This window comes from Peromyscus maniculatus, chromosome 22, assembly GCF_049852395.1.
Source record: "Peromyscus maniculatus bairdii isolate BWxNUB_F1_BW_parent chromosome 22, HU_Pman_BW_mat_3.1, whole genome shotgun sequence".
Classification (NCBI taxonomy): domain Eukaryota; kingdom Metazoa; phylum Chordata; class Mammalia; order Rodentia; family Cricetidae; genus Peromyscus; species Peromyscus maniculatus.
Genome location: NC_134873.1, coordinates 9,125,355 through 9,143,744, shown reverse-complemented (window position 1 = coordinate 9,143,744; position 18,390 = coordinate 9,125,355). Strand labels below are relative to the sequence as shown.

General features: G+C 55.6%; 1 protein-coding gene across 4 annotated transcripts in view; it reads left to right on the top strand.

Annotated features, from left to right (window-relative positions):
• The window catches only part of Rfx2 (regulatory factor X2), a 59,261-nt gene extending 47,322 nt beyond the window's left edge, over positions 1–11,939 (top strand). For 2 of the 4 annotated variants that reach the window (XM_006982272.4, XM_006982273.4), the window contains 11 exons: positions 196–315; positions 1,852–1,967; positions 2,358–2,476; positions 2,688–2,800; positions 3,299–3,453; positions 4,738–4,835; positions 7,143–7,292; positions 7,959–8,167; positions 9,950–10,103; positions 10,545–10,587; positions 10,833–11,939. In XM_006982272.4, the coding sequence (XP_006982334.1) occupies positions 196–315; positions 1,852–1,967; positions 2,358–2,476; positions 2,688–2,800; positions 3,299–3,453; positions 4,738–4,835; positions 7,143–7,292; positions 7,959–8,167; positions 9,950–10,103; positions 10,545–10,587; positions 10,833–10,945 (1,390 nt within the window). In that variant the 3' untranslated portion in view covers positions 10,946–11,939. The remainder of the gene's footprint in view (positions 1–195; positions 316–1,851; positions 1,968–2,357; positions 2,477–2,687; positions 2,801–3,298; positions 3,454–4,737; positions 4,836–7,142; positions 7,293–7,958; positions 8,168–9,949; positions 10,104–10,544; positions 10,588–10,832) is intronic. The other 2 variants (XM_016000839.3, XM_076559297.1) reach the window with 1 other exon arrangement.
• Positions 11,940–18,390: the final 6,451 nt, after the last annotated feature.

Here is an 18,390-nt window from a genome sequence, read left to right as displayed (position 1 = left end):
ATTGGGAAAGAATTACCAATCACAATCGTAATAAGTAGGCAGATGTGGCTGGACAAAGTTGGCCTCATTTTCTCATTGTGAGCCTTTATTATACTACAGTGAGGCTGCTGTATGTGAACCGTCCCCACATGGTCCCCATGAGCACGAAACTAGCGCAACCAAACTAAGGAGGATGTCCCCATGTTTACTTTCCAGGGGCAACTCGAAGTACCATTACTATGGGATCCGCCTGAAGCCGGACTCCCCTCTGAACCGACTGCAGGAAGACACACAGTACATGGCCATGAGGCAGCAGCCCACACACCAGAAGCCCAGGTGAGGGATACCAGCCATGCTGCCGGGACCTGCAGCCCCAGACCTAGGGTGCTGCCACAGTGTCCCCCAAATATGACAGGCAAGACAAGACATTCCATGAGTCTTCTGCTCTGTCTCCTGTGTGTTTGGACAGATACACAGTGACATGTGGTGTCGGATGAGGGAGTTTTATTGCCTAAACATCCCCTGTCCTCCACCTGTGCCTCCCTCCCACCCAGACCTTGGCAGTGCTAATTTTTCTATTGTTTTCATTTATTTTATTTTTGGGTGTCTATATTTCCAGTTTTTTTCTAGAAGACCATGTAATTGGAACCACAGATCCTAATTATCTTGTTTTTTTAAATTGAGGTGGTGAGGATCTCAAATATTCTAGGCAGGGGCTCCACTCCTGACCACGCCCCCAGCCCCTCACTGAGGGATTCTAGGCGGGGCTCCACCCTGACCACGCCCCCAGCCCCTCACTGGGGGATTCTAGACGGGGCTCCACTCTGACCACGTCCTCAGCCCCTCACTGAGGGATTCTAGGAGGGGCTCCACCCCGACCACACCCCAGCCCCTCACTGGGGATTCTAGGCGGGGCTCCACCCTGACCACGCCCCCAGCCCCTCACTGAGGGATTCTAAGCGGGGCTCCACCCTGACCACGCCCCCAGCCCCTCACTGAGGGATTCTAAGCAGGGCTCTACCTTTGACTACACCTCCAGCCCCTCATTGGTTCCTTCCAGAACCAGTAGACAGGAGCAAGCCTTCACCCTTGTCAAGGGACATCTCAGGTAGCTTGTGCACCTCAGATGTAGCTCATGTACGTCAGAGGTACCTTCTCCCTCCCCCAGGAGGCCGCAACTCACTGCCCTTGGGTGACTCCCAGCCAGCTCTCCCTCAGAGCCGAAGAGGCTGTGTGTGTTTCCTGCCGTGCACGTACATGGTGTCTCCAGTGGGCAGAGCCCAAAGTAAACCAAAAATCAGAATCTCCACACAGTAATGAAACCCCTAGGATCTGTGTGGAGGGTCGCCAGTCTCCACAGGGAAAACAGCATGGAAACAAGGAGATACCTGTGTTGTGGGTGACTTCAACACGAGTGAGTCTGTCCACTGCTAGACTACCATTCAGTCAGGAAAACGAAGGACATTCTGAAGTCTCCAACTTGGATGGACACAATGCTTGGTCACATGAGCCGGACACAGGACTCGGCAGGCCTCCTCCCAGGAGGTCCCTGGAGCCACAGAATCACAGAGACATAAAGTGTGGCAGGGGGGCAGCTATTTCTGGAGCTGGATGGTGGGGACAGCTGTGTGAGACTTCCTGCCCTGAGCCTGATGCTCAGCAGCAGTGAGCCGAGGTCTGTCTGGGTGCAGGACACTTTCTTTCCACAGGTTCGGTTCCCAGCACTGGGAGAGCAAGAGTACTTTTGACCACTGTTAAAATGACGTAACACCCACATCCACATGCCTGCACACTCTGAGTCCTCTGTGCTCCCCGGAACTGTCCCAGACAGTGCTGCTGGGGCCTCATGGTGGCACATATGTCCCCTGCCAGGTACCGGCCAGTCCAGAAGTCGGACAGCCTTGGGGACGGCGGCACCCACAGCAACCTGCACAGCACACCCGAGCAGGCCATAGCCACTCAGGGCCAGCATCACCAGCAATACATAGGTGAGCGTGGGACCTGCTCCGCCATGTATAAGTTCCTAAGTGAACCTGTGACACCTCTGGGATTCCAGAATGGCTAGTGTGTGCCCAGACTAATATATAATGTATTAGTGACCCTCCCATAGCCCAGGCTGACTGAACCCCTGGTCCTCCCCAGTGCTGGGGCGACAGGTCTCGGGTACTAGGGGTGGGACCCAGGGCCTCGGCACCACAGCACGTGCTCCAGCCAGAGTCAGCCCTGCCTGTGTCTGCTTAGGTGACAGCTGAGACACGGCTCTGCTTCGCCTGAGGAGCTGACACTGAGGTCACCATGTGGCCACAGTGCCATGACTGCCCTGTGCCTGTGGACCCCGGAGTCTGCATGTGTGACCTGTATGTGTCGTCTCTTCTCAGATGTGTCCCACGTCTTCCCAGAGTTCCCGGCGCCTGACCTAGGCAGTGCGCTGCTGCAGGAGAGTGTCACCCTTCATGATGTGAAGGCCCTGCAGCTGGTGTATCGCAGGCACTGTGAGGTGACGCCCTACTCGGCCAGACCCAGCCCCCACCTGCAGTTCCCACACACCACTGCCACATCCGTGTCCCCCCACAGGTCCCTCTCCCTGGGCACTGCCTCTGCCCATCCTCTCTTCACCAGCCCCTCTGGGGACCTTAGGAGACCCCATAACTGCCCACAGCGCCAGGCACATGCCCGGGCCTCACCCTGACAGGCTGTTGTGCTCCTAGGCCACCCTAGACGTCGTCATGAACCTCCAGTTTCAGTACATCGAGAAGCTGTGGTTGTCCTTTTGGAACTGCAAGGCTACCTCCAGTGATGGACGTGCCTCGCTGCCTGCCAGGTGCCACCCCACCCCACCCAGGACAGGGCAGGCTCAGCCCATGTGTTCCCCAGTTTAACCCCGAGCCAATCTCCTGACACCTTGCACGTGTCTAAGCTGCCGGAGACGTTGTGTAAATACGTGTCTCTCTCTCACGCACCCGGGACCACCTTCCTCCACAGCACCCTGTTCTGCTGCAGTCCTGGGGACCCAGGGCCTTTGCGCGTGCTAAGCAGGGCCTCTTCTCCTGAGCTAGGCCCCAGGTCTGCTGCTGTAGCCCAGACTGGGCATGGCTTTGTCATCCTCCTGCCTCGGGTTCCTGAGAGTCAAGATAACGGAACTGTGCTACTGAGCTGTGACCTGGTCCAGTAACTGCAGAGCCATGCATTACCGGAGCCACAGGCAGATGGGACAGTGCTGCCCCCTGGCGCCCCGGCCAAGCCTGGTTGAGCCTGCTCCTCTGTGCTCTGTGGTCCCTGCCCGTCACCGCAGGCTCACCTGTGCCCCTCCCCCCCACAGCGACGAAGAGCCAGAAGTCACCTTCCTCCCCAAGGACAAGCTCATCTCTCTGTGTAGATGCGAGCCAATCCTGCAGTGGATGCGCAGCTGCGACCACATCCTGTACCAGGCGCTGGTGGAGACGCTCATCCCAGATGTGCTGCGGCCGGTCCCCAGTAAGCCGCCCTCCCAAGGCCCTGCCCCTGCCCAGCCACCACTCAGCCCTGAGGTGCCGCTCACTTGCCAGCTCCACCCGCCTCCTGACCCCAGAGAGCTCTCTGCCAGGCAGCAGGGTGCTAAGCTGGCTGGGGCATGTGCCGGGCTTTCCAGAAGGTTCCCTGGAGGGCAGGCAAGGGCGGCCAAGAGTCACCTATTAGGAAAGCCATTGTGGCCACCTCAGTTTCAAGGGCATGCCAGGCTGCTGTGGGCACCAGGGATGTTTGCTAGGAGAAATGGGCAAGACTGGCCCATTAGAGAGGGCATCGCCCATGAGCCCAGATGACCTTGGACCTGCCCAGGCCGGCCCTCCCCAGCTCGGTGCCCTCAACCCCAGAGTGGGCAGGGAGTCCAGCTTCAGCCTCGAGTGCCTTCCCTGCAGGAGGGTTGTGTGTATGTGGGGCTGTTGATGTGAGGCCAGGCTGGATCTTCCTGAGTGCACGGGTGTGTGTGTGTGTGTGTGTGTGTGTGTGTGTGTGTGTGTGTGTGTGTGTGTGTGTGTGTGTGTGTGTTTCCTGCCAGAAGTTAGAACCAGCACAACTATGACCTCTCTGCGTGGCCTCATGTCTGGGGGACTGGCCAGGGTGGCATTCTGCATCTCAGGAGAACAATGATGGTGAAATACATTTTCTTTAAAAAACAGTCTGAAAGTAAAAATCAAAAGAAAAATGAAAATATAAACTGCCCGGTTATCCAGGCATGGTGGCACACACCTGTTATCCCAGCACTGAGGAGGCTGAGGCAGGAGGATCTCTGCATTCGAGACCAGTCTGGTCTCCAGATCGGGGTCCAGGACAGCCATTAGAGAGACCATCTCCCAAAAACAAAACCAGAAAGTCCAATTTTCTTCTTATAGCAAGTCAGCATAAAATAAATTTGGATGTTGACGGAATACACTTTGTGTGTACGTGTGTGCATGTGTGTCTATATGCATGTGTGCATATATGTATGAGTGTGCCTGTGCATGTACATGTGTGTTTGTCTGACCCCGATGCTATGGTACTGGTGACATGTACATCTTGATTGTGGGGCAGCCCAGGCAATGCCAGGTGCTGGGCAAGTGTCCCTGGTCTCCACTCTTCCCGGCACCTCCTCCCTGTCCAGGGCCCCAGTCACCCTCAGGCTGCCGCTGCTCTCTCCATGGGACGTCTGCCTGTGCTGGCATCGTCCACATGGCATCTGGCAGACCCCCTGGGGCGAGTGCTGCCACCCACTCACCATGAGCCTCTGGTCCACGCCCCCAGGTTCCCTGACGCAGGCCATCAGGAACTTCGCCAAGAGCTTAGAGGGCTGGCTCATCAATGCCATGAGTGGCTTCCCTCAGCAGGCCATCCAGACCAAGGTACCCGCACGGATGGGCCTGGGGATGGGCCTCCCAGGATGCTGCGGGGGTGGAAGAGCTGGCGGGGAGGACTGTAGATGGCAGGGGAGGACGGTAGATGGTGGGGAGGACTGTAGATGATGGCGGGGAGGACTGTAGATGGCAGGGAGGACTGTAGATGGCGGGGAGGATGGTAGATGGCGGGGAGGACGGTAGATGGCGGGGAGGACGGTAGATGGCGGGGAGGATGGTAGATGATGGCGGGGAGGACTGTAGATGGCGAGGAGGACGGTAGATGATGGCGGGGAGGATGGTAGATGGCAGGGGAGGACTGTAGATGGCGGGGAGGACTGTAGATGGCGGGGAGGACGGTAGATGGCGGGGAGGATGGTAGATGATGGCGGGGAGGACTGTAGATGACAGGGAGGACTGTAGATGACAGGGAGGACTGTAGATGGCAGGGAGGACTGTGGATGGCAGGGAGGATGGTAGATGATGGCGGGGAGGACTGTAGATGGCGGGGAGGACTGTAGATGGCGGGGAGGACGGTAGATGATGGCGGGGAGGACTGTAGATGGCGGGGAGGACTGTAGATGGCGGGGAGGACGGTAGATGGCAAGGGAGGACTGTAGATGGCGAGGAGGACTGTAGATGGAAGGGGAGGACTGTAGATGGCAGGGAGGACTGTAGATGACAGGGAGGACTGTAGATGGCAGGGAGGACTGTAGATGACAGGGAGGACTGTAGATGACAGGGAGGACTGTAGATGACAGGGAGGACTGTAGATGACAGGGAGGACGGTAGATGACGGGGAGGACTGTAGATGGCGGGGAGGACTGTAGATGACGGGGAGGACTGTAGATGGCGGGGAGGACTGTAGATGACAGGGAGGACTGTAGATGGCAGGGAGGACTGTAGATGACAGGGAGGACTGTAGATGGCGGGGAGGACGGTAGATGGCGGGGAGGACTGTAGATGGCAGGGAGGACTGTAGATGGCGGGGAGGACGGTAGATGGCGGGGAGGACGGTAGATGGCAAGGGAGGACTGTAGATGGCAGGGAGGACTGTAGATGGCAGCGGGGGGACTGTAGATGGCAGGGAGGACTGTAGATGGCAGGGAGGACTGTGGATGGCAGCGGGGGACACTCTCGCCACCCTGGAGCAGACAGCGCAACTTCTCCTGCCCCGGCCAGTTACTGTGTCTGGGCCACAAGTCAGAATCTTGGGTATAAATCTGTGGCCTCGGCGTGAAGCACACAGGAGGCCCAGGCAGTCCAGGATGTGTACCGGGCCGCTGGGTGCCCGGGGCTGGGGAGGGGGCTCAGGAGATGACGTGTGTGCCACGCAAATGTGAGGACCTGAATTTGGACCCTGGCACCACATGAAAAGCCGGGCATGGTGCTGCATGCCTGTGACAGCAGCAGTCAAGAGGCAGGCGGGCCCCGGCGTTGGCCCGACCAGCCACTCGCTAATCAGCAAGTACGGGCTTCGCTGAGACGGTGCGGGGCCAGCGAGGGGGCTCGGGGTGACAGCACTTGACAGCAAGCCTGATGGCCGAGTGCAGTCCCTGGGCTGCATGGCGGAGGAGAGGACCAGCTCCAGGCTGCCCTCTGACCTCCACATGCACGCCATTACGTGTGTGCATTCACACACAAATAGATGAGAAAAAACGAAGGTGGAGAGTGAAGACCCCCAACCTCTGGCCGCCGCACACACGCACACTTACACACACGTGCGCGTGCACACACGCACACACTAGCTTGGTTGACCTGAGAATTCTAGGCCCCCACCTCTCCTTAGCCCAAAAGTTCTTCCAACACATAATCCTCCTGCCTCAGTTCCCTGAGTCCTAACATTCCACCGCCCCGGGCTCTGTGTCTTTACCGTCCACTGAGGCTTCTAGAAGCAGGGACTAGCACACTGCCGGGAAGAAATGCCCTTAGAGGTGCCCTGTGATGGGCCAGGGGCGAGGACTGAGACCTTCATGCGGGCCCCCGCCCCCGGCTGTGTGTAGGCCACTTGCCTGACGTAGCAAAGGGAGGGAGGTCGTCATGAGTGTGGTCGGCAGGCACAGCCCGCCAGGGGCAGAGCGCGGGGCTGCTCTGCTCACCCAGTGGGATGGGTTTTCCTGCCTCAGTTTCGCAATCCCGCTAATCCCTCAAGGGTCTCCGCCACGCCACGAATGAGATGGGTCTGCACAGACAGTGACAGAGGCCCCTCACCCACGGGGTCTTCCGTCCCGCCTCCTCCTCCCTCTGCCATCCTGAGCTCCCAGGGGCCTGCAGGGAGCAGGGCTCTGCTAACCGTGTGACCCGGGTCCCCCACAGGTAGGCGTCGTGAGCGCCTTCGCACAGACCCTGCGGCGCTACACCTCCCTCAACCACCTGGCTCAGGCCGCAAGGGCCGTGCTGCAGAACACGTCACAGATCAACCAGATGCTGAGTGACCTCAACCGCGTGGACTTCGCCAATGTTCAGGTGACTTGGCCCTGACATCTGCTTGCCCTGCTGTGCTCCAGGCTGGGTGCTCCCCACCAGGCTGGGTGCTCCCCACCAGGCTGGCCAGCAAACCCACAGCTGGAGCTGCAGCAGGCAGCTCATCCCTCCCTGACCTGCACTCTGCAGCGGAAGCCTGAGGCTGGCTCCCCCCACCCGCCCAGCCTGCTGTGTCTCAGATCCTTTTGTAGCGGGTTGAACGAGCTGCACTCTTGTCTGCTTGCATTCCAAACACTCGCAGCTGCTGGACTTGGTGTGCCTGGCTCTGTCTTGCCAGAAAAGTACAAACCATGGCATGGCTGAGGACATCTTTTCAGCACACACAGGTGTGCCCTGAGAAGGGGACCCTCCGTGAGGCTCAGTGGCACATGCCTGTCATCACAACATTCAGGAGACTGAGATGGGAAGGTTGGGCATTTTAGGCCAACCTGGGCTACCTCTTGAGACACTGTGTTGATAAATAAGGAACGATGGAGTTGGGGCATGCAGGGCTCTGTGCTGGTACCACATCAACCCATCTAGGATCAGGAGTTCAGGGTTATCCTCAGCTACACTCACAATGTAAGGCCAGCCTGGGCTACATGAGACCCTGTCCCAAAAAAATACAGCAGAAGATTCCCCAGGCCCTCACACACTACCCCTTCCCAGGAGCAGGCCTCGTGGGTGTGCCAGTGCGAGGAGAGCCTGGTGCAGCGCCTGGAGCATGACTTCAAGGTGACCCTGCAGCAGCAGAGCTCGCTGGACCAGTGGGCCAGCTGGCTGGACAACGTGGTCACGCAGGTGCTGAAGCAGCACTCGGGCAGCCCCAGCTTCCCCAAGGCCGCCCGCCAGTTCCTGCTCAAGTGGTCCTTCTACAGGTGGGCGGGGCACCCCGCATCCGGGGCGGGGGGCGGGGGGCGCCTGTGACGTCCACACGCCTTCTGGGCCCCTGAGCCTGGACAGACGGGGCTGCGGGCTGAGGGAGGGCTGGAGCCGACCGCAGCTCAGACATTAGAATCCTGTGGAAACAAGAAATGAGACTGTGGGCCCGCAAATCAGAAGCCTCCAGACAGGTGGAGTCCTAGTCAGGGTACTAATGCTGCAACGAGGCACCGTGATCAACGCAGTGTGGCCAGGAAAGGGTTAATTCGGTCTACACTTCCAGGAGACAGTCCACCATAGAAGGAGTCAGGACAGGAACTCACACGGGGCAGGAACCTGGGGGCAGGAGCTGACGCAGAGGCCATGGAGGGTGCTGCTTACTGTCTTGCTCCCCATGGCTTGCTCAGCCTGCTTTCTAATAGAACCCAGGACCAGCAGCCCAGGGATGGCCCCACCCACAATGGACGGGGCCCTCCCCATTGATCACTAATTGAGAAAACGCTTATAGCCGGATCTCACGGAGGCGATTCCTCAGCTGAGGCTCCCTCCTCCGATGACTCTAGCGTGTGTCAGGTTGACATGAAATGAGCCAGCAGGGCAGGGCAGGAACTCGGGCTGGAGTTAAAATGGCAGCCCAAGGGGGAAGCGGCTGTTTCAGTGTGAGGCTTTTCACAGGCTTGGGTGAGGCACAGACTGCTCCCATCAGCCGTGGCTGCAGAGGGTCCTCAGCCCTACGCTGCCACGGAAACTGTGGCCGCAGAAGGTTCACGTGGGAAAGAAAGTAGGGGGGCGGTCGTGGGAGAGAACATGAGCTGGCCGGGGGGCTGCTGTGAGGCTGAGGTAGGGGATCTGAGTTCAACGTGAGCCTGGGCCACAGAATAAGACACTGGCCTTCACCTGGAAAGGGAGGGAGGGAGGGAGGGAGGGAGGGAGGGAGAGAGAGAGAGAGAGAGAGAGAGAGAGAGAGAGAGAGAGAGAGAGAGAGAGAGAGAGAGAGAGAGAGAGAGAAAGAAAAGAGGAATGTAAGAAAACAGAAGCAGAATCGGGCCGGGAAGCTGGCTGGGTGGACGGTGCGGTGCGGTGAGCAAGCCTGAGGCCCTGAGCCAACCCCGGCGGGCGCTGACGCAGAGCAGCCCACGCCTGTGCGACAGGAGGTTCCCTGAGGTTCCCTGGGGCCCAACGGGCCACCAAGTCAACAAGCCCGGTGCAGAGAAACCCATCTCAAAAACAAGGCTGAGGGAGCTGGAGTGAGTCTCAATGGTTAGAACATCAACAGAGAACCTGGATTTAGTTCCCGGCACCGAGGCAGTGACTCACTCCAGTTCCAGGCAGTGGCCTCCCGGGGCTCTGCACCCTCAGGGTGTACTTACGAGCAGGCAACACGTTAAAAACAAACAAACACAAACAAGGTACCTGTGTGTGTGGCGCACACCTTTAATCCAGCACTCAGGAGGCAGAGGCAGGAGGATCTCTGTGAGTCTGAGGCCAGCCTGGTCTACAGAGTGAGATCCAGGACAGCCAGGGCTATGTAGAAAGACTTTGTCTAAAAAAATGAGTGAATGAATGAATGATAAAGAAATAATAAATTGTATTTTTCAAGCTAAAATGAAAGCAAAGAGGCGGCAGTGAAGCACTGGGGTGCACGGCCTCCACCCACCCACGTCCCCTCGGCCCCTGGGTGTGTCCGGGGGCGGCCGGGCACCCCCACCCAGAGCCTGTCCTCCAGCCTCGGCAGTGCGCGCTGTCCAGGCTCAGAGCATCTCTGTCCGTGTCCGCAGCTCCATGGTGATCCGTGACCTGACCCTGCGCAGTGCCGCCAGCTTTGGCTCCTTCCACCTCATCCGGCTGCTGTATGATGAATACATGTTCTACCTGGTGGAGCACCGCGTGGCCCAGGCCACTGGGGAGACGCCCATTGCCGTCATGGGCGAGGTGAGGCAGGGAGACGCCCAGGTCTGCCCAGACACCCTCCCGGAGCTCAGGTCTCACAGAGGACCTGGCTTCAATTCCCAGCACCCACACAGTAGCTCATAGCTGTCTGCAACTCCATCGCCCGGGGATCCAATGCCCTTTTCAGGCCCCACACGCACATGCACACATGCGCGAGCACACACACACACACACACACACACACACACACACACACACACACACACACACACAAATAAACCCTAACAAGGCAAAAGAAATGAAGCCATGTGAAGGCATGCTTGTGGCCGGTGTCAGGAGCCCCAAGAGCAAGGGCTCACCCTACACAGCCCTCGGTCACTGCCGCTGCCCAGTAGTCTCCAGCCACCCCCGGGGCCCGGCAGGAGGCACCTCTGGCTGTCACTGGGTTTGGCTGACATCTCAGACCCCTCGCTTCTCTTGCAGTTCAACGACCTGGCCTCCCTGTCCCTGACGCTGCTGGACAAAGGTGCGTATGCCCTGGCTCAACTCCTTGCACCATGTCTGAGGAGAGCCACTGCGGCAGCCTCTGGGGTGGGTCGAGGACCCCGGGAGCTGGCATGCAGGTGGTGGGGATCCTGGCCACTGGGCTCCGGTGATACCCTGTGGTGGTGCCTGTTGATGCAGCCGTGTGACCAGGGAGGACATGGGGGTAGGGGGAGAGCTTGACAGGCCACTCTGTTCTCACTGTGCCCTCTGCCCTCACCCCTGCAGAGGACACTGGGGATGGACACAGCAGTGAGGCGGATGTGGATGGCCGCAGCCTGGGCGAGCCCCTGGTGAAACGGGAACGGAGTGACCCCGGCCACTCGCTGCAGGGCATCTAGCCCCTTCCCCGCGCTTCCGGAAGGCGTCGCCTCTAAGGCCCTGGACTCAGCCTATCACACTAGTGCCTCTTAGATGATGCCATGTTTACTGTGACCCCAGGTACCCCCCCAGAAGGCCATAGACCGTGGGGAACGGCGATGGTCGCTGAAGCTGCCCACAGCCCGCTAAGGTATCCCTGGGGGTACAGCGACCCACCTGTCCCCTGTCCCAGCACCCTTCCCTGCTGCGTGTGCCGGTTGTGAGGCACATCCCCCAGAAGAGCCCCAGCTGCCCCCATGGCTTTTCTTCTCAGCTGCTCTCGACCTAAACCATCATTTCAAAGAAAAACCAACCCAGGAGCGGGAGGGACGGCGCTGCTCGCCAGGCACTGACCCCTGTCTGATCCCTGGTCTCCACGCACCTCATGGCCTCTCATGGACGGAGAGGCCCCCAAGTGCAGGCCCTGGCCCAGGTGGACCGCAGATGCTAAGGCATCTCGTCTCGTCCCGGACAGGTCCAAGCCAAGAGGAACACAGACTCTGCACGGCCCACCCACATCAGCGGTCACACCGTCCACTCAGGGTTGGCACCAGGCTAACCCAGGGGCCTGGGTGGGGTTGCCCGTGTGGCCACAGTGGCCAGCGCCTCCTGGCAGCACTCAGCAGCTTTGTGCGGCACAGTGCCTGGGCCGCGGTCTTCCAGACACCCCGAACCAGCCCTGCTGTCTGCTCTGGGCTGTGACTGACCCCTTCTCCACTCCAGACCCCACGATCTCTGGGGACAAATGAGCACCAAGGCTGCGGGGCCCTGAGTTCTAGACGCCCCAACGCGTGGCCATCACACCTCACTGCGGTCGCATGTCAAGAATTCTGCCCCAAACACAAGCTCCCCCCACAACCTAGGAAGCGCCTCATGAAATACGATAGTTTTTCTCTTTTTGGAAAAAGATGTTCCCGATAGTTTGTGCTGTAATTGTTCTTAGGAAGTTCTTGTGGATGTGTCCATCACAACACACTCATTGTCCGTGTCTCTTCATTCATGCGGCACGAGTCCCACGGAGCCGTTACACTGAGACCAATCCAGACAGAACGGGTTTCCAGGATGGTGTCCTAGGGGATGCTGGCCGGGCTCGCCCCCGGTGGAAACCAGTACACACTGGGATTTTTGCCTTGCACTGTGTTGTCCTTCGTGCTCCAGACCCAGAGGATCATGTAGGTTTCCTCAAAAACAACAACAACATCAAAACCCTCACTCCAGGGCCACCAACCTCCCGCACTGGCCGCCTGGCTCCCCAGAGAGAAGAGGCTGGGCCCTTTGACCACGGGGTCTCTCGCTTCCAAGAGTGATAGACTTGTGTCCCCAGCAAGGACAGCCCCAGGCTGGTGGCCCCGGGACACACACTTGCATGGGGTGACCGTGACACAAGGATAAAGGCACACTCCTGTCCCTGGCACCCGACAGCCACCTCAGGGCTTTGTCTGTACTGGGGTGAGGGCAAATGTTGGCCTCTCCTAGAACTTGGGATGAGTGTGTATCCAGAAGTGGCTCTGTCCATGGAGAGCTTGTCAGGACAGAGCTGGGGACAGGGTCCTGGGGTGGTCCCTGGGGGCCAGGCACAGCGGGAAGGCTCAGGGGCAGGAACGTGAGGTGGCGTCTGGGTGCTCAGCTGGCTTTCTCCTAGTTTACGGTTAGTGTGTGTGCGTGTGTGTGTGTGTGTGTGTGTGTGTGTGTATGTGCGTGCGTGCGTGTGCGTGTGCGTGTGCGTGTGCGTGTGTGTGTGTGTGTGTGTGTGTGTGTGTGTGTGTGAAGGTCCGAGGGCAATTTTGGGGCTCAAGTGTGTCTCAGGAATTGAACTTGGGTCATTAGGCCTGGCAGCAAGCACCTTTACCCACGGGGTCATTTTGCCATGCCATCTTCCTCAGCCATTGCTCATTTCTCACCAGCACACTCCAGACTGTCTGGCGGGAACCCACACACCCCTTCGTCCTCCCTAGGGAATAAGCTCAGCCCATCCTCGTCTGGGTTCCGGCCCACTGAAGCCGCAAAGCTAAGTCAGAAACTAGACATCACCACCAACAGCAGCTCCCAGCCTCCCCTCCGGGTCCCGGGGACCAGTCAGGGACAGAAGCGCCTGAGACGGGAATGACGCCCTGGGGCTGGAGACGGAGGGTCACGGTGAAGCCACGGACTCTCAGGTCCGGGGAAGGGACACTCAGCAGGACCGGGAGGGTGCTGGGGCCTCATTCAGAAAGCCTCTGGGGGCCCTGTGGACACAGCAGGCTGCACGCTGCTCATTTCCACGCTGTCTCCCGAGGACAGGCTCACTGGAGTGAAGAGGTGGCTGGGACACCAACAGCCACCTCGGGCCTCTAGAAGAAGTCCTTAGATAAGGAGAGAACAGAAGCCTTCTGTGTCTCAGTTACCGTTTTGTTCTGTGAGGAGACACCATGACAAAATCAACTTAAAAAAGAAAGCATTTCCCAGGCGGTGTTGGCGCACGCCTTTAATCCCAGCACTCGGGAGGCCAAGGCAGGCAGATCTCTGTGAGTTTGAGGCCAGCCTGGTCTACAGATCAAGTTCCAGGACTGCCAAAGCTACACAGGGAAACTCTTAAAAAAAAGAACAAAACAACAAAAAGCGTTAACGGGGTTGCTTACAGTGTCGGGGAGAGACCATGGACAGCGTGGCCGGGAGCAGACAGACTTGGTGCTGGAGCAGTTGCTGAGAGCCCCATCTGGTCCACAAGTAGAAGGCCGAGAGCGGAGAGACAGGCCTGTGTGGGCTGGGTTTCTCTGTGTAGCCCTGGCTGTCCTGGAACTAGCTCCGTAGACCAGGCTGGCCTCAAACTCACAAATCCACATGACTCTGCCCCCACGTGCTGGGATGAAAGGTGTGCGCCACCAGGTCTGCTTTGGCGGGGGCTTTTGAACCCTCCGAGCCCATCTCCTCCAACAAGGCCACACCCCCAATCCTTCCCAGAAGCTCCACTAACGGGGACCAAGCATTCAGACACACGAGCCTGTGGGGACCATGCTCATCCAAGCCGCCTCACTTGGTGACGGAGCACTGATTACACTTAGTCCCTGTGGCCTTCAAACAGCTGGGGTGGGAAGGGAGAAGGGGCGGGTGCCTCGGATTCCAATATGGACGTCCAGCCTTGTGGACGGAGCTACCAGATTCTTGGCCTTCCTGTGGGGAGACAGCCATGGTTGGACCAGCTGGATCACAGCCGCTCCCGAAGGACAGTCTGTAATGGTGAGGTGTGGCAGCCACTGCCCAGAGCAGGAAGCTGAGAGCTGGTGGTGCTGGGAGGCTGCAAACTCCCCACGTCCGCCCCAGGGCCATACTTCCACCGGCAAGTGTCACCTTCTAAGGTTCTGTTAGCACACAGCACCTCCAACTCAGGACCAGGGATTGAGACATCTGAGGGGTGGGGGACACCCCCCATGCAGACACCGTACTCAGCAGGCGAGTGAGTGCTCAGGGGCACTAAGATCCCAGCACCCCAACACAGTTTTCCATTCGAGGTAATGCCTCGGATTGTAGCTGCCTTGGCGCTCGCTCTGGTCAGTTGGATCAGAACCTAGCCCAGGCCTGGGTCTCACTGGAGCCCTGATCCCATTTTCTATTTCTGCTCTTCCTCCGGAGGTCTGTCACCTCCCCATGCACACTCCAGACCACTGAGTCACCGGCAGCCTTGGCAGCAGGTCTCATGTGGGCGTCTACCAACTTGCAGGGTTCTGCAGCCAAAGCTCCCTGATTCACTGTGATGCTTCCAGCAGGTGCAGCTGGTGGTGGTGGCAGGGCCCGCCCTGCTTCAACTCTGTCATCGACGTGACGGGGAGGGCAAGGGACACTGGTCCCTCAGGGTTTGGGGAAAACCTTTTTTAAAAAATTGGAGATGGGTGTGGTGGCGCACGCCTTTAATCCCAGCACTCAGGAGGCAGAGGCAGATGGATCTCTGTGAGTTCGAGGGCAGCCTGGTCTACAGAGTGTTTCCAGGAAAGCCAAGGCTACATAGAGAAACCCTATCTTAACAAAATAATAATAATAGTAATTTGGGGAGATGGGTCAGTGGTTAGAGCCGAGGATTGGGATTCAGATTCCCAGCACCCACATGGTGCTTCCCAACCATCTGTAACTCCATTTCTGGGGATCTCATGCCCCTGCCCAGCCTCCTCAGGCACTGCACTCACATGGTGCACACACACATCCAGGCAAAACACCCACACATAACGAAATAATCTTTTTGTTGTTTAATAAAATGGAGATGCCCACACCCTGGGGGACGTTCTCTTCCTGAAGCACGTCCTTGCCTCCTGACTCTCCTCCCATCTCTCTGGCTGATGTGTCTCCATCCCTGGATCCTGCTCTGGGTCCTGCCTTACCACCCTTCCCAGGACAGCCCTCCCATGCTCAGGCTTGTCAGCACCTGGCTCTTAGCAGGAGTAGACAGCAGCTCAGAATCTCCAGATTCTTGGGGGGGTGGCGGAGGGGGGTGGTACGGGGGTCGACAGGTGGGAACTTGGCATGGCCATTCAGACACTCCCACAGGACAAACAGGAGCTCAGTATGGTGATATTTTATTTGTACTGAAATGTGATGTTATTTGTATGTTAAATAAAGTTGCCTGGGGGTCAGAGCTAATAGCAAGCCATAGCAGAAGCGGGGTGGTGGTGGCGCACGCCTTTAATTCCAGCTCTTGGGAGGCAGAGCTAGGTAGATCTCTGTGTGTTCAAGGATACAGCCAGCATGGAGACACATGCCTTTAATCTCACTACCAACCATAGAAGACCTGGAGGTCTGTACAGACAGGCAGTGACAAGAAGGCCATGTGGTTGGGTTTATGACCAATGAGAAGTCAGAATAGAAAGTCAATAAAAAGGACAAACACACAGGAAGTAGGTCTCTTGCTGAGGAGGACAGCAGCGGCAGGGAAGGATAAGGTTTTTAGCTCTTAGCTATTGCTCTGACCTCTTGGGCTTTTTAACTCTGCAATCGGCTCTGTGTTTCTTATTTAAAAAGATGGTTACATCTACATTTGGCACCCACGTGGCAAGAATTCATTAAAAATCGCTTGGCTTGGCTGTGAGTCAGGTTTCCCACCTGGGCGGGTCTGGCTCCCTAGCTCGGCTTAGGACTCAGGCCCAACCGACCTTAGCTACAGGTGTTTACCACAGCTGGAATCACTTGCTTAAAAAGCTGGTGCTCCGCACAACTCAGGCCTGCCCTGCCAGAGCTACGGCTGATTGCAGCAGCTCCAGGCAACTGTGACTAGAGCTGCCTGTGGTTGAAAGGCCAGCGTGGTCGGGGCTTAGGGAAGCCGGAGCCCAGGCTCACCTCGGCTCAAGCGGGAACGCGTGGCTGGATTTAAGCTTTAGCCAGGACTCGTGGCTACGCTTTCTTGCTTGTTTGCTTTTTGCTTTCTCTCTCTCTCTCTCTCTCTCTCTCTCTCTCTCTCTCTCTCTCTCTGGATTCACACCTTGGACACTAGGTAGCTGTTTTGAAATTCCCTCGGATTTCTACTGTTCTATTCAGACTTGGTAAATCAATTAAGATATCAGATATTTTAAAGGAAAAAACTATGTAAAGAGAAAATTTTTTTCCACATTGACTTTCTATTCTGCCTTCTCATTGGCCATAAACCCAACCACATGGCCTCCTCATCACTACCTGTCTGTACAGACTTCCAGGTCTTCTATGGTTGGTATTGAGATTAAAAAAGAATGTGTTTTATGTGCACATTGGAAGAAAATTGGTCTTTGTTTGATAACATTTTAGGCAGTCTAAAAATTAAAAATGGAACAACTATTTCAGAAGATTAATGTTGATGGAATTATTACTTTTCTTATCCTTATTTTACTATTTAAAAAGATGGTCAATTTAAGTGCCAGGACAAAAGTTTTAGAAAAACCTGTTAAAATGAATTATAGAGAAATTCAGATTCAGACAGAAGAAATTAACAGTGAAATTGTTTCAGGATTGGATTATAAGGTTACAGAAAGAAAGCCTGTTTTCACACAATCATCCTTAATTTATCCGGTAACCGTACAGCAGCTACCTGGTCAAGTGAATGCACAAAATATTTGGACTCCAGTTGAAACGTTAGATTTACGAAGGTTTAAGGAGGCAATAGTATCTTATGGCATGCATTCCCCATTTGTAAAGCAAATGTTAAACTCCTGGTCAACTTATAATAGGATTATACCACAGGACTGGCACATGCTGTTTTCTGGGTTCCAGAACAGCATGCAACAAGCCAAGGAAATTATAAAGAAATGTCCTACTTGTTCCTTTTACAATCAGATGCCATTACCAGCAGGATGTAACCCAAAGGGTACTCAGAGGAATGAAATCTGGCAGATGGACATGTTTCACTTTGCAGAATTTGGAAAATTGAAATATGTACATCATACCATTGATACTTATTCAGGGTTTCAATGGGCAAGTGCTTTGAGTTCTGAAAAAGCTGATTCTGTAATCACTCATTTGCTAGAAGTTATGGCCATCATGGGTATACCTACACAAATCAAAACTGACAACGCTCCATCATATGTCTCTATTAAAATGAAACAGTTTTTTGCTTATTGCAATATAAAGCATATTACAGGTATACCACATAATCCTACAGGTCAAGCAGTTATAGAAAGATCAAACAGATCTCTAAAGGATATGCTAAATAAACAGAAAGGGTTAACAAAACCCCCCAGAAATAGACTGCATAATGCTCTATTAACTTTGAATTTTCTCAATGCTAATGAGAAAGGAACAACAGCTGCCGAGAGACATTGGTTAATAGAAAAAACTACAGAATTAAATCAGCCTATATACTTCAAGGATGTACTGACCTCAGAATGGAAACCAGGATATGTGTTATGTTGGGGAGGAGGTTTTGCTTTTGTTTTTACAGAAGATAAGCTGTGGATACCATCAAAATTGTTAAAGATTCGATTTGAACAAGAGAGACCTCTTAATTAGAAAAGGTGATAGTTCATCAACCAGTATGAACATCCAATTTAAACTAACTTATACCAGTAACACATGCCTTTTCATTAAATCAGATAATAACTTGCCAAAAGGGAACATCCCCAAAATTAGTCTTGGGGAAAGGTTTTTGTTTTTGTCTTTTAGGAGAATGAAGTCTAAGCAATCTGAAGAACACTGGACAAATAAGACAACTGAAGAAAAAGGACAAATCATCTGTCCCAGGAAACAGTAAAATGGCCTATTGGTATATCATCTACAAAATTTCATAAGTCTTCCTAAATGTTTGTTTCTGCTCTTCTCTAAAGAAATTGAACACTATTGGTCTTCTTGTAGTCCCAGTTCAATTAAAATTTGAAGCTGACTTTGGAGTTGGAGAATGGCTCTCTCCTTCTTCAAACTCAAGCATGTTGTTAAAAGGAAAATGCAAACTCCCTGTATCATGCCAGAAGAAAAGAGCCATCTTCTGCTATGGGACAGG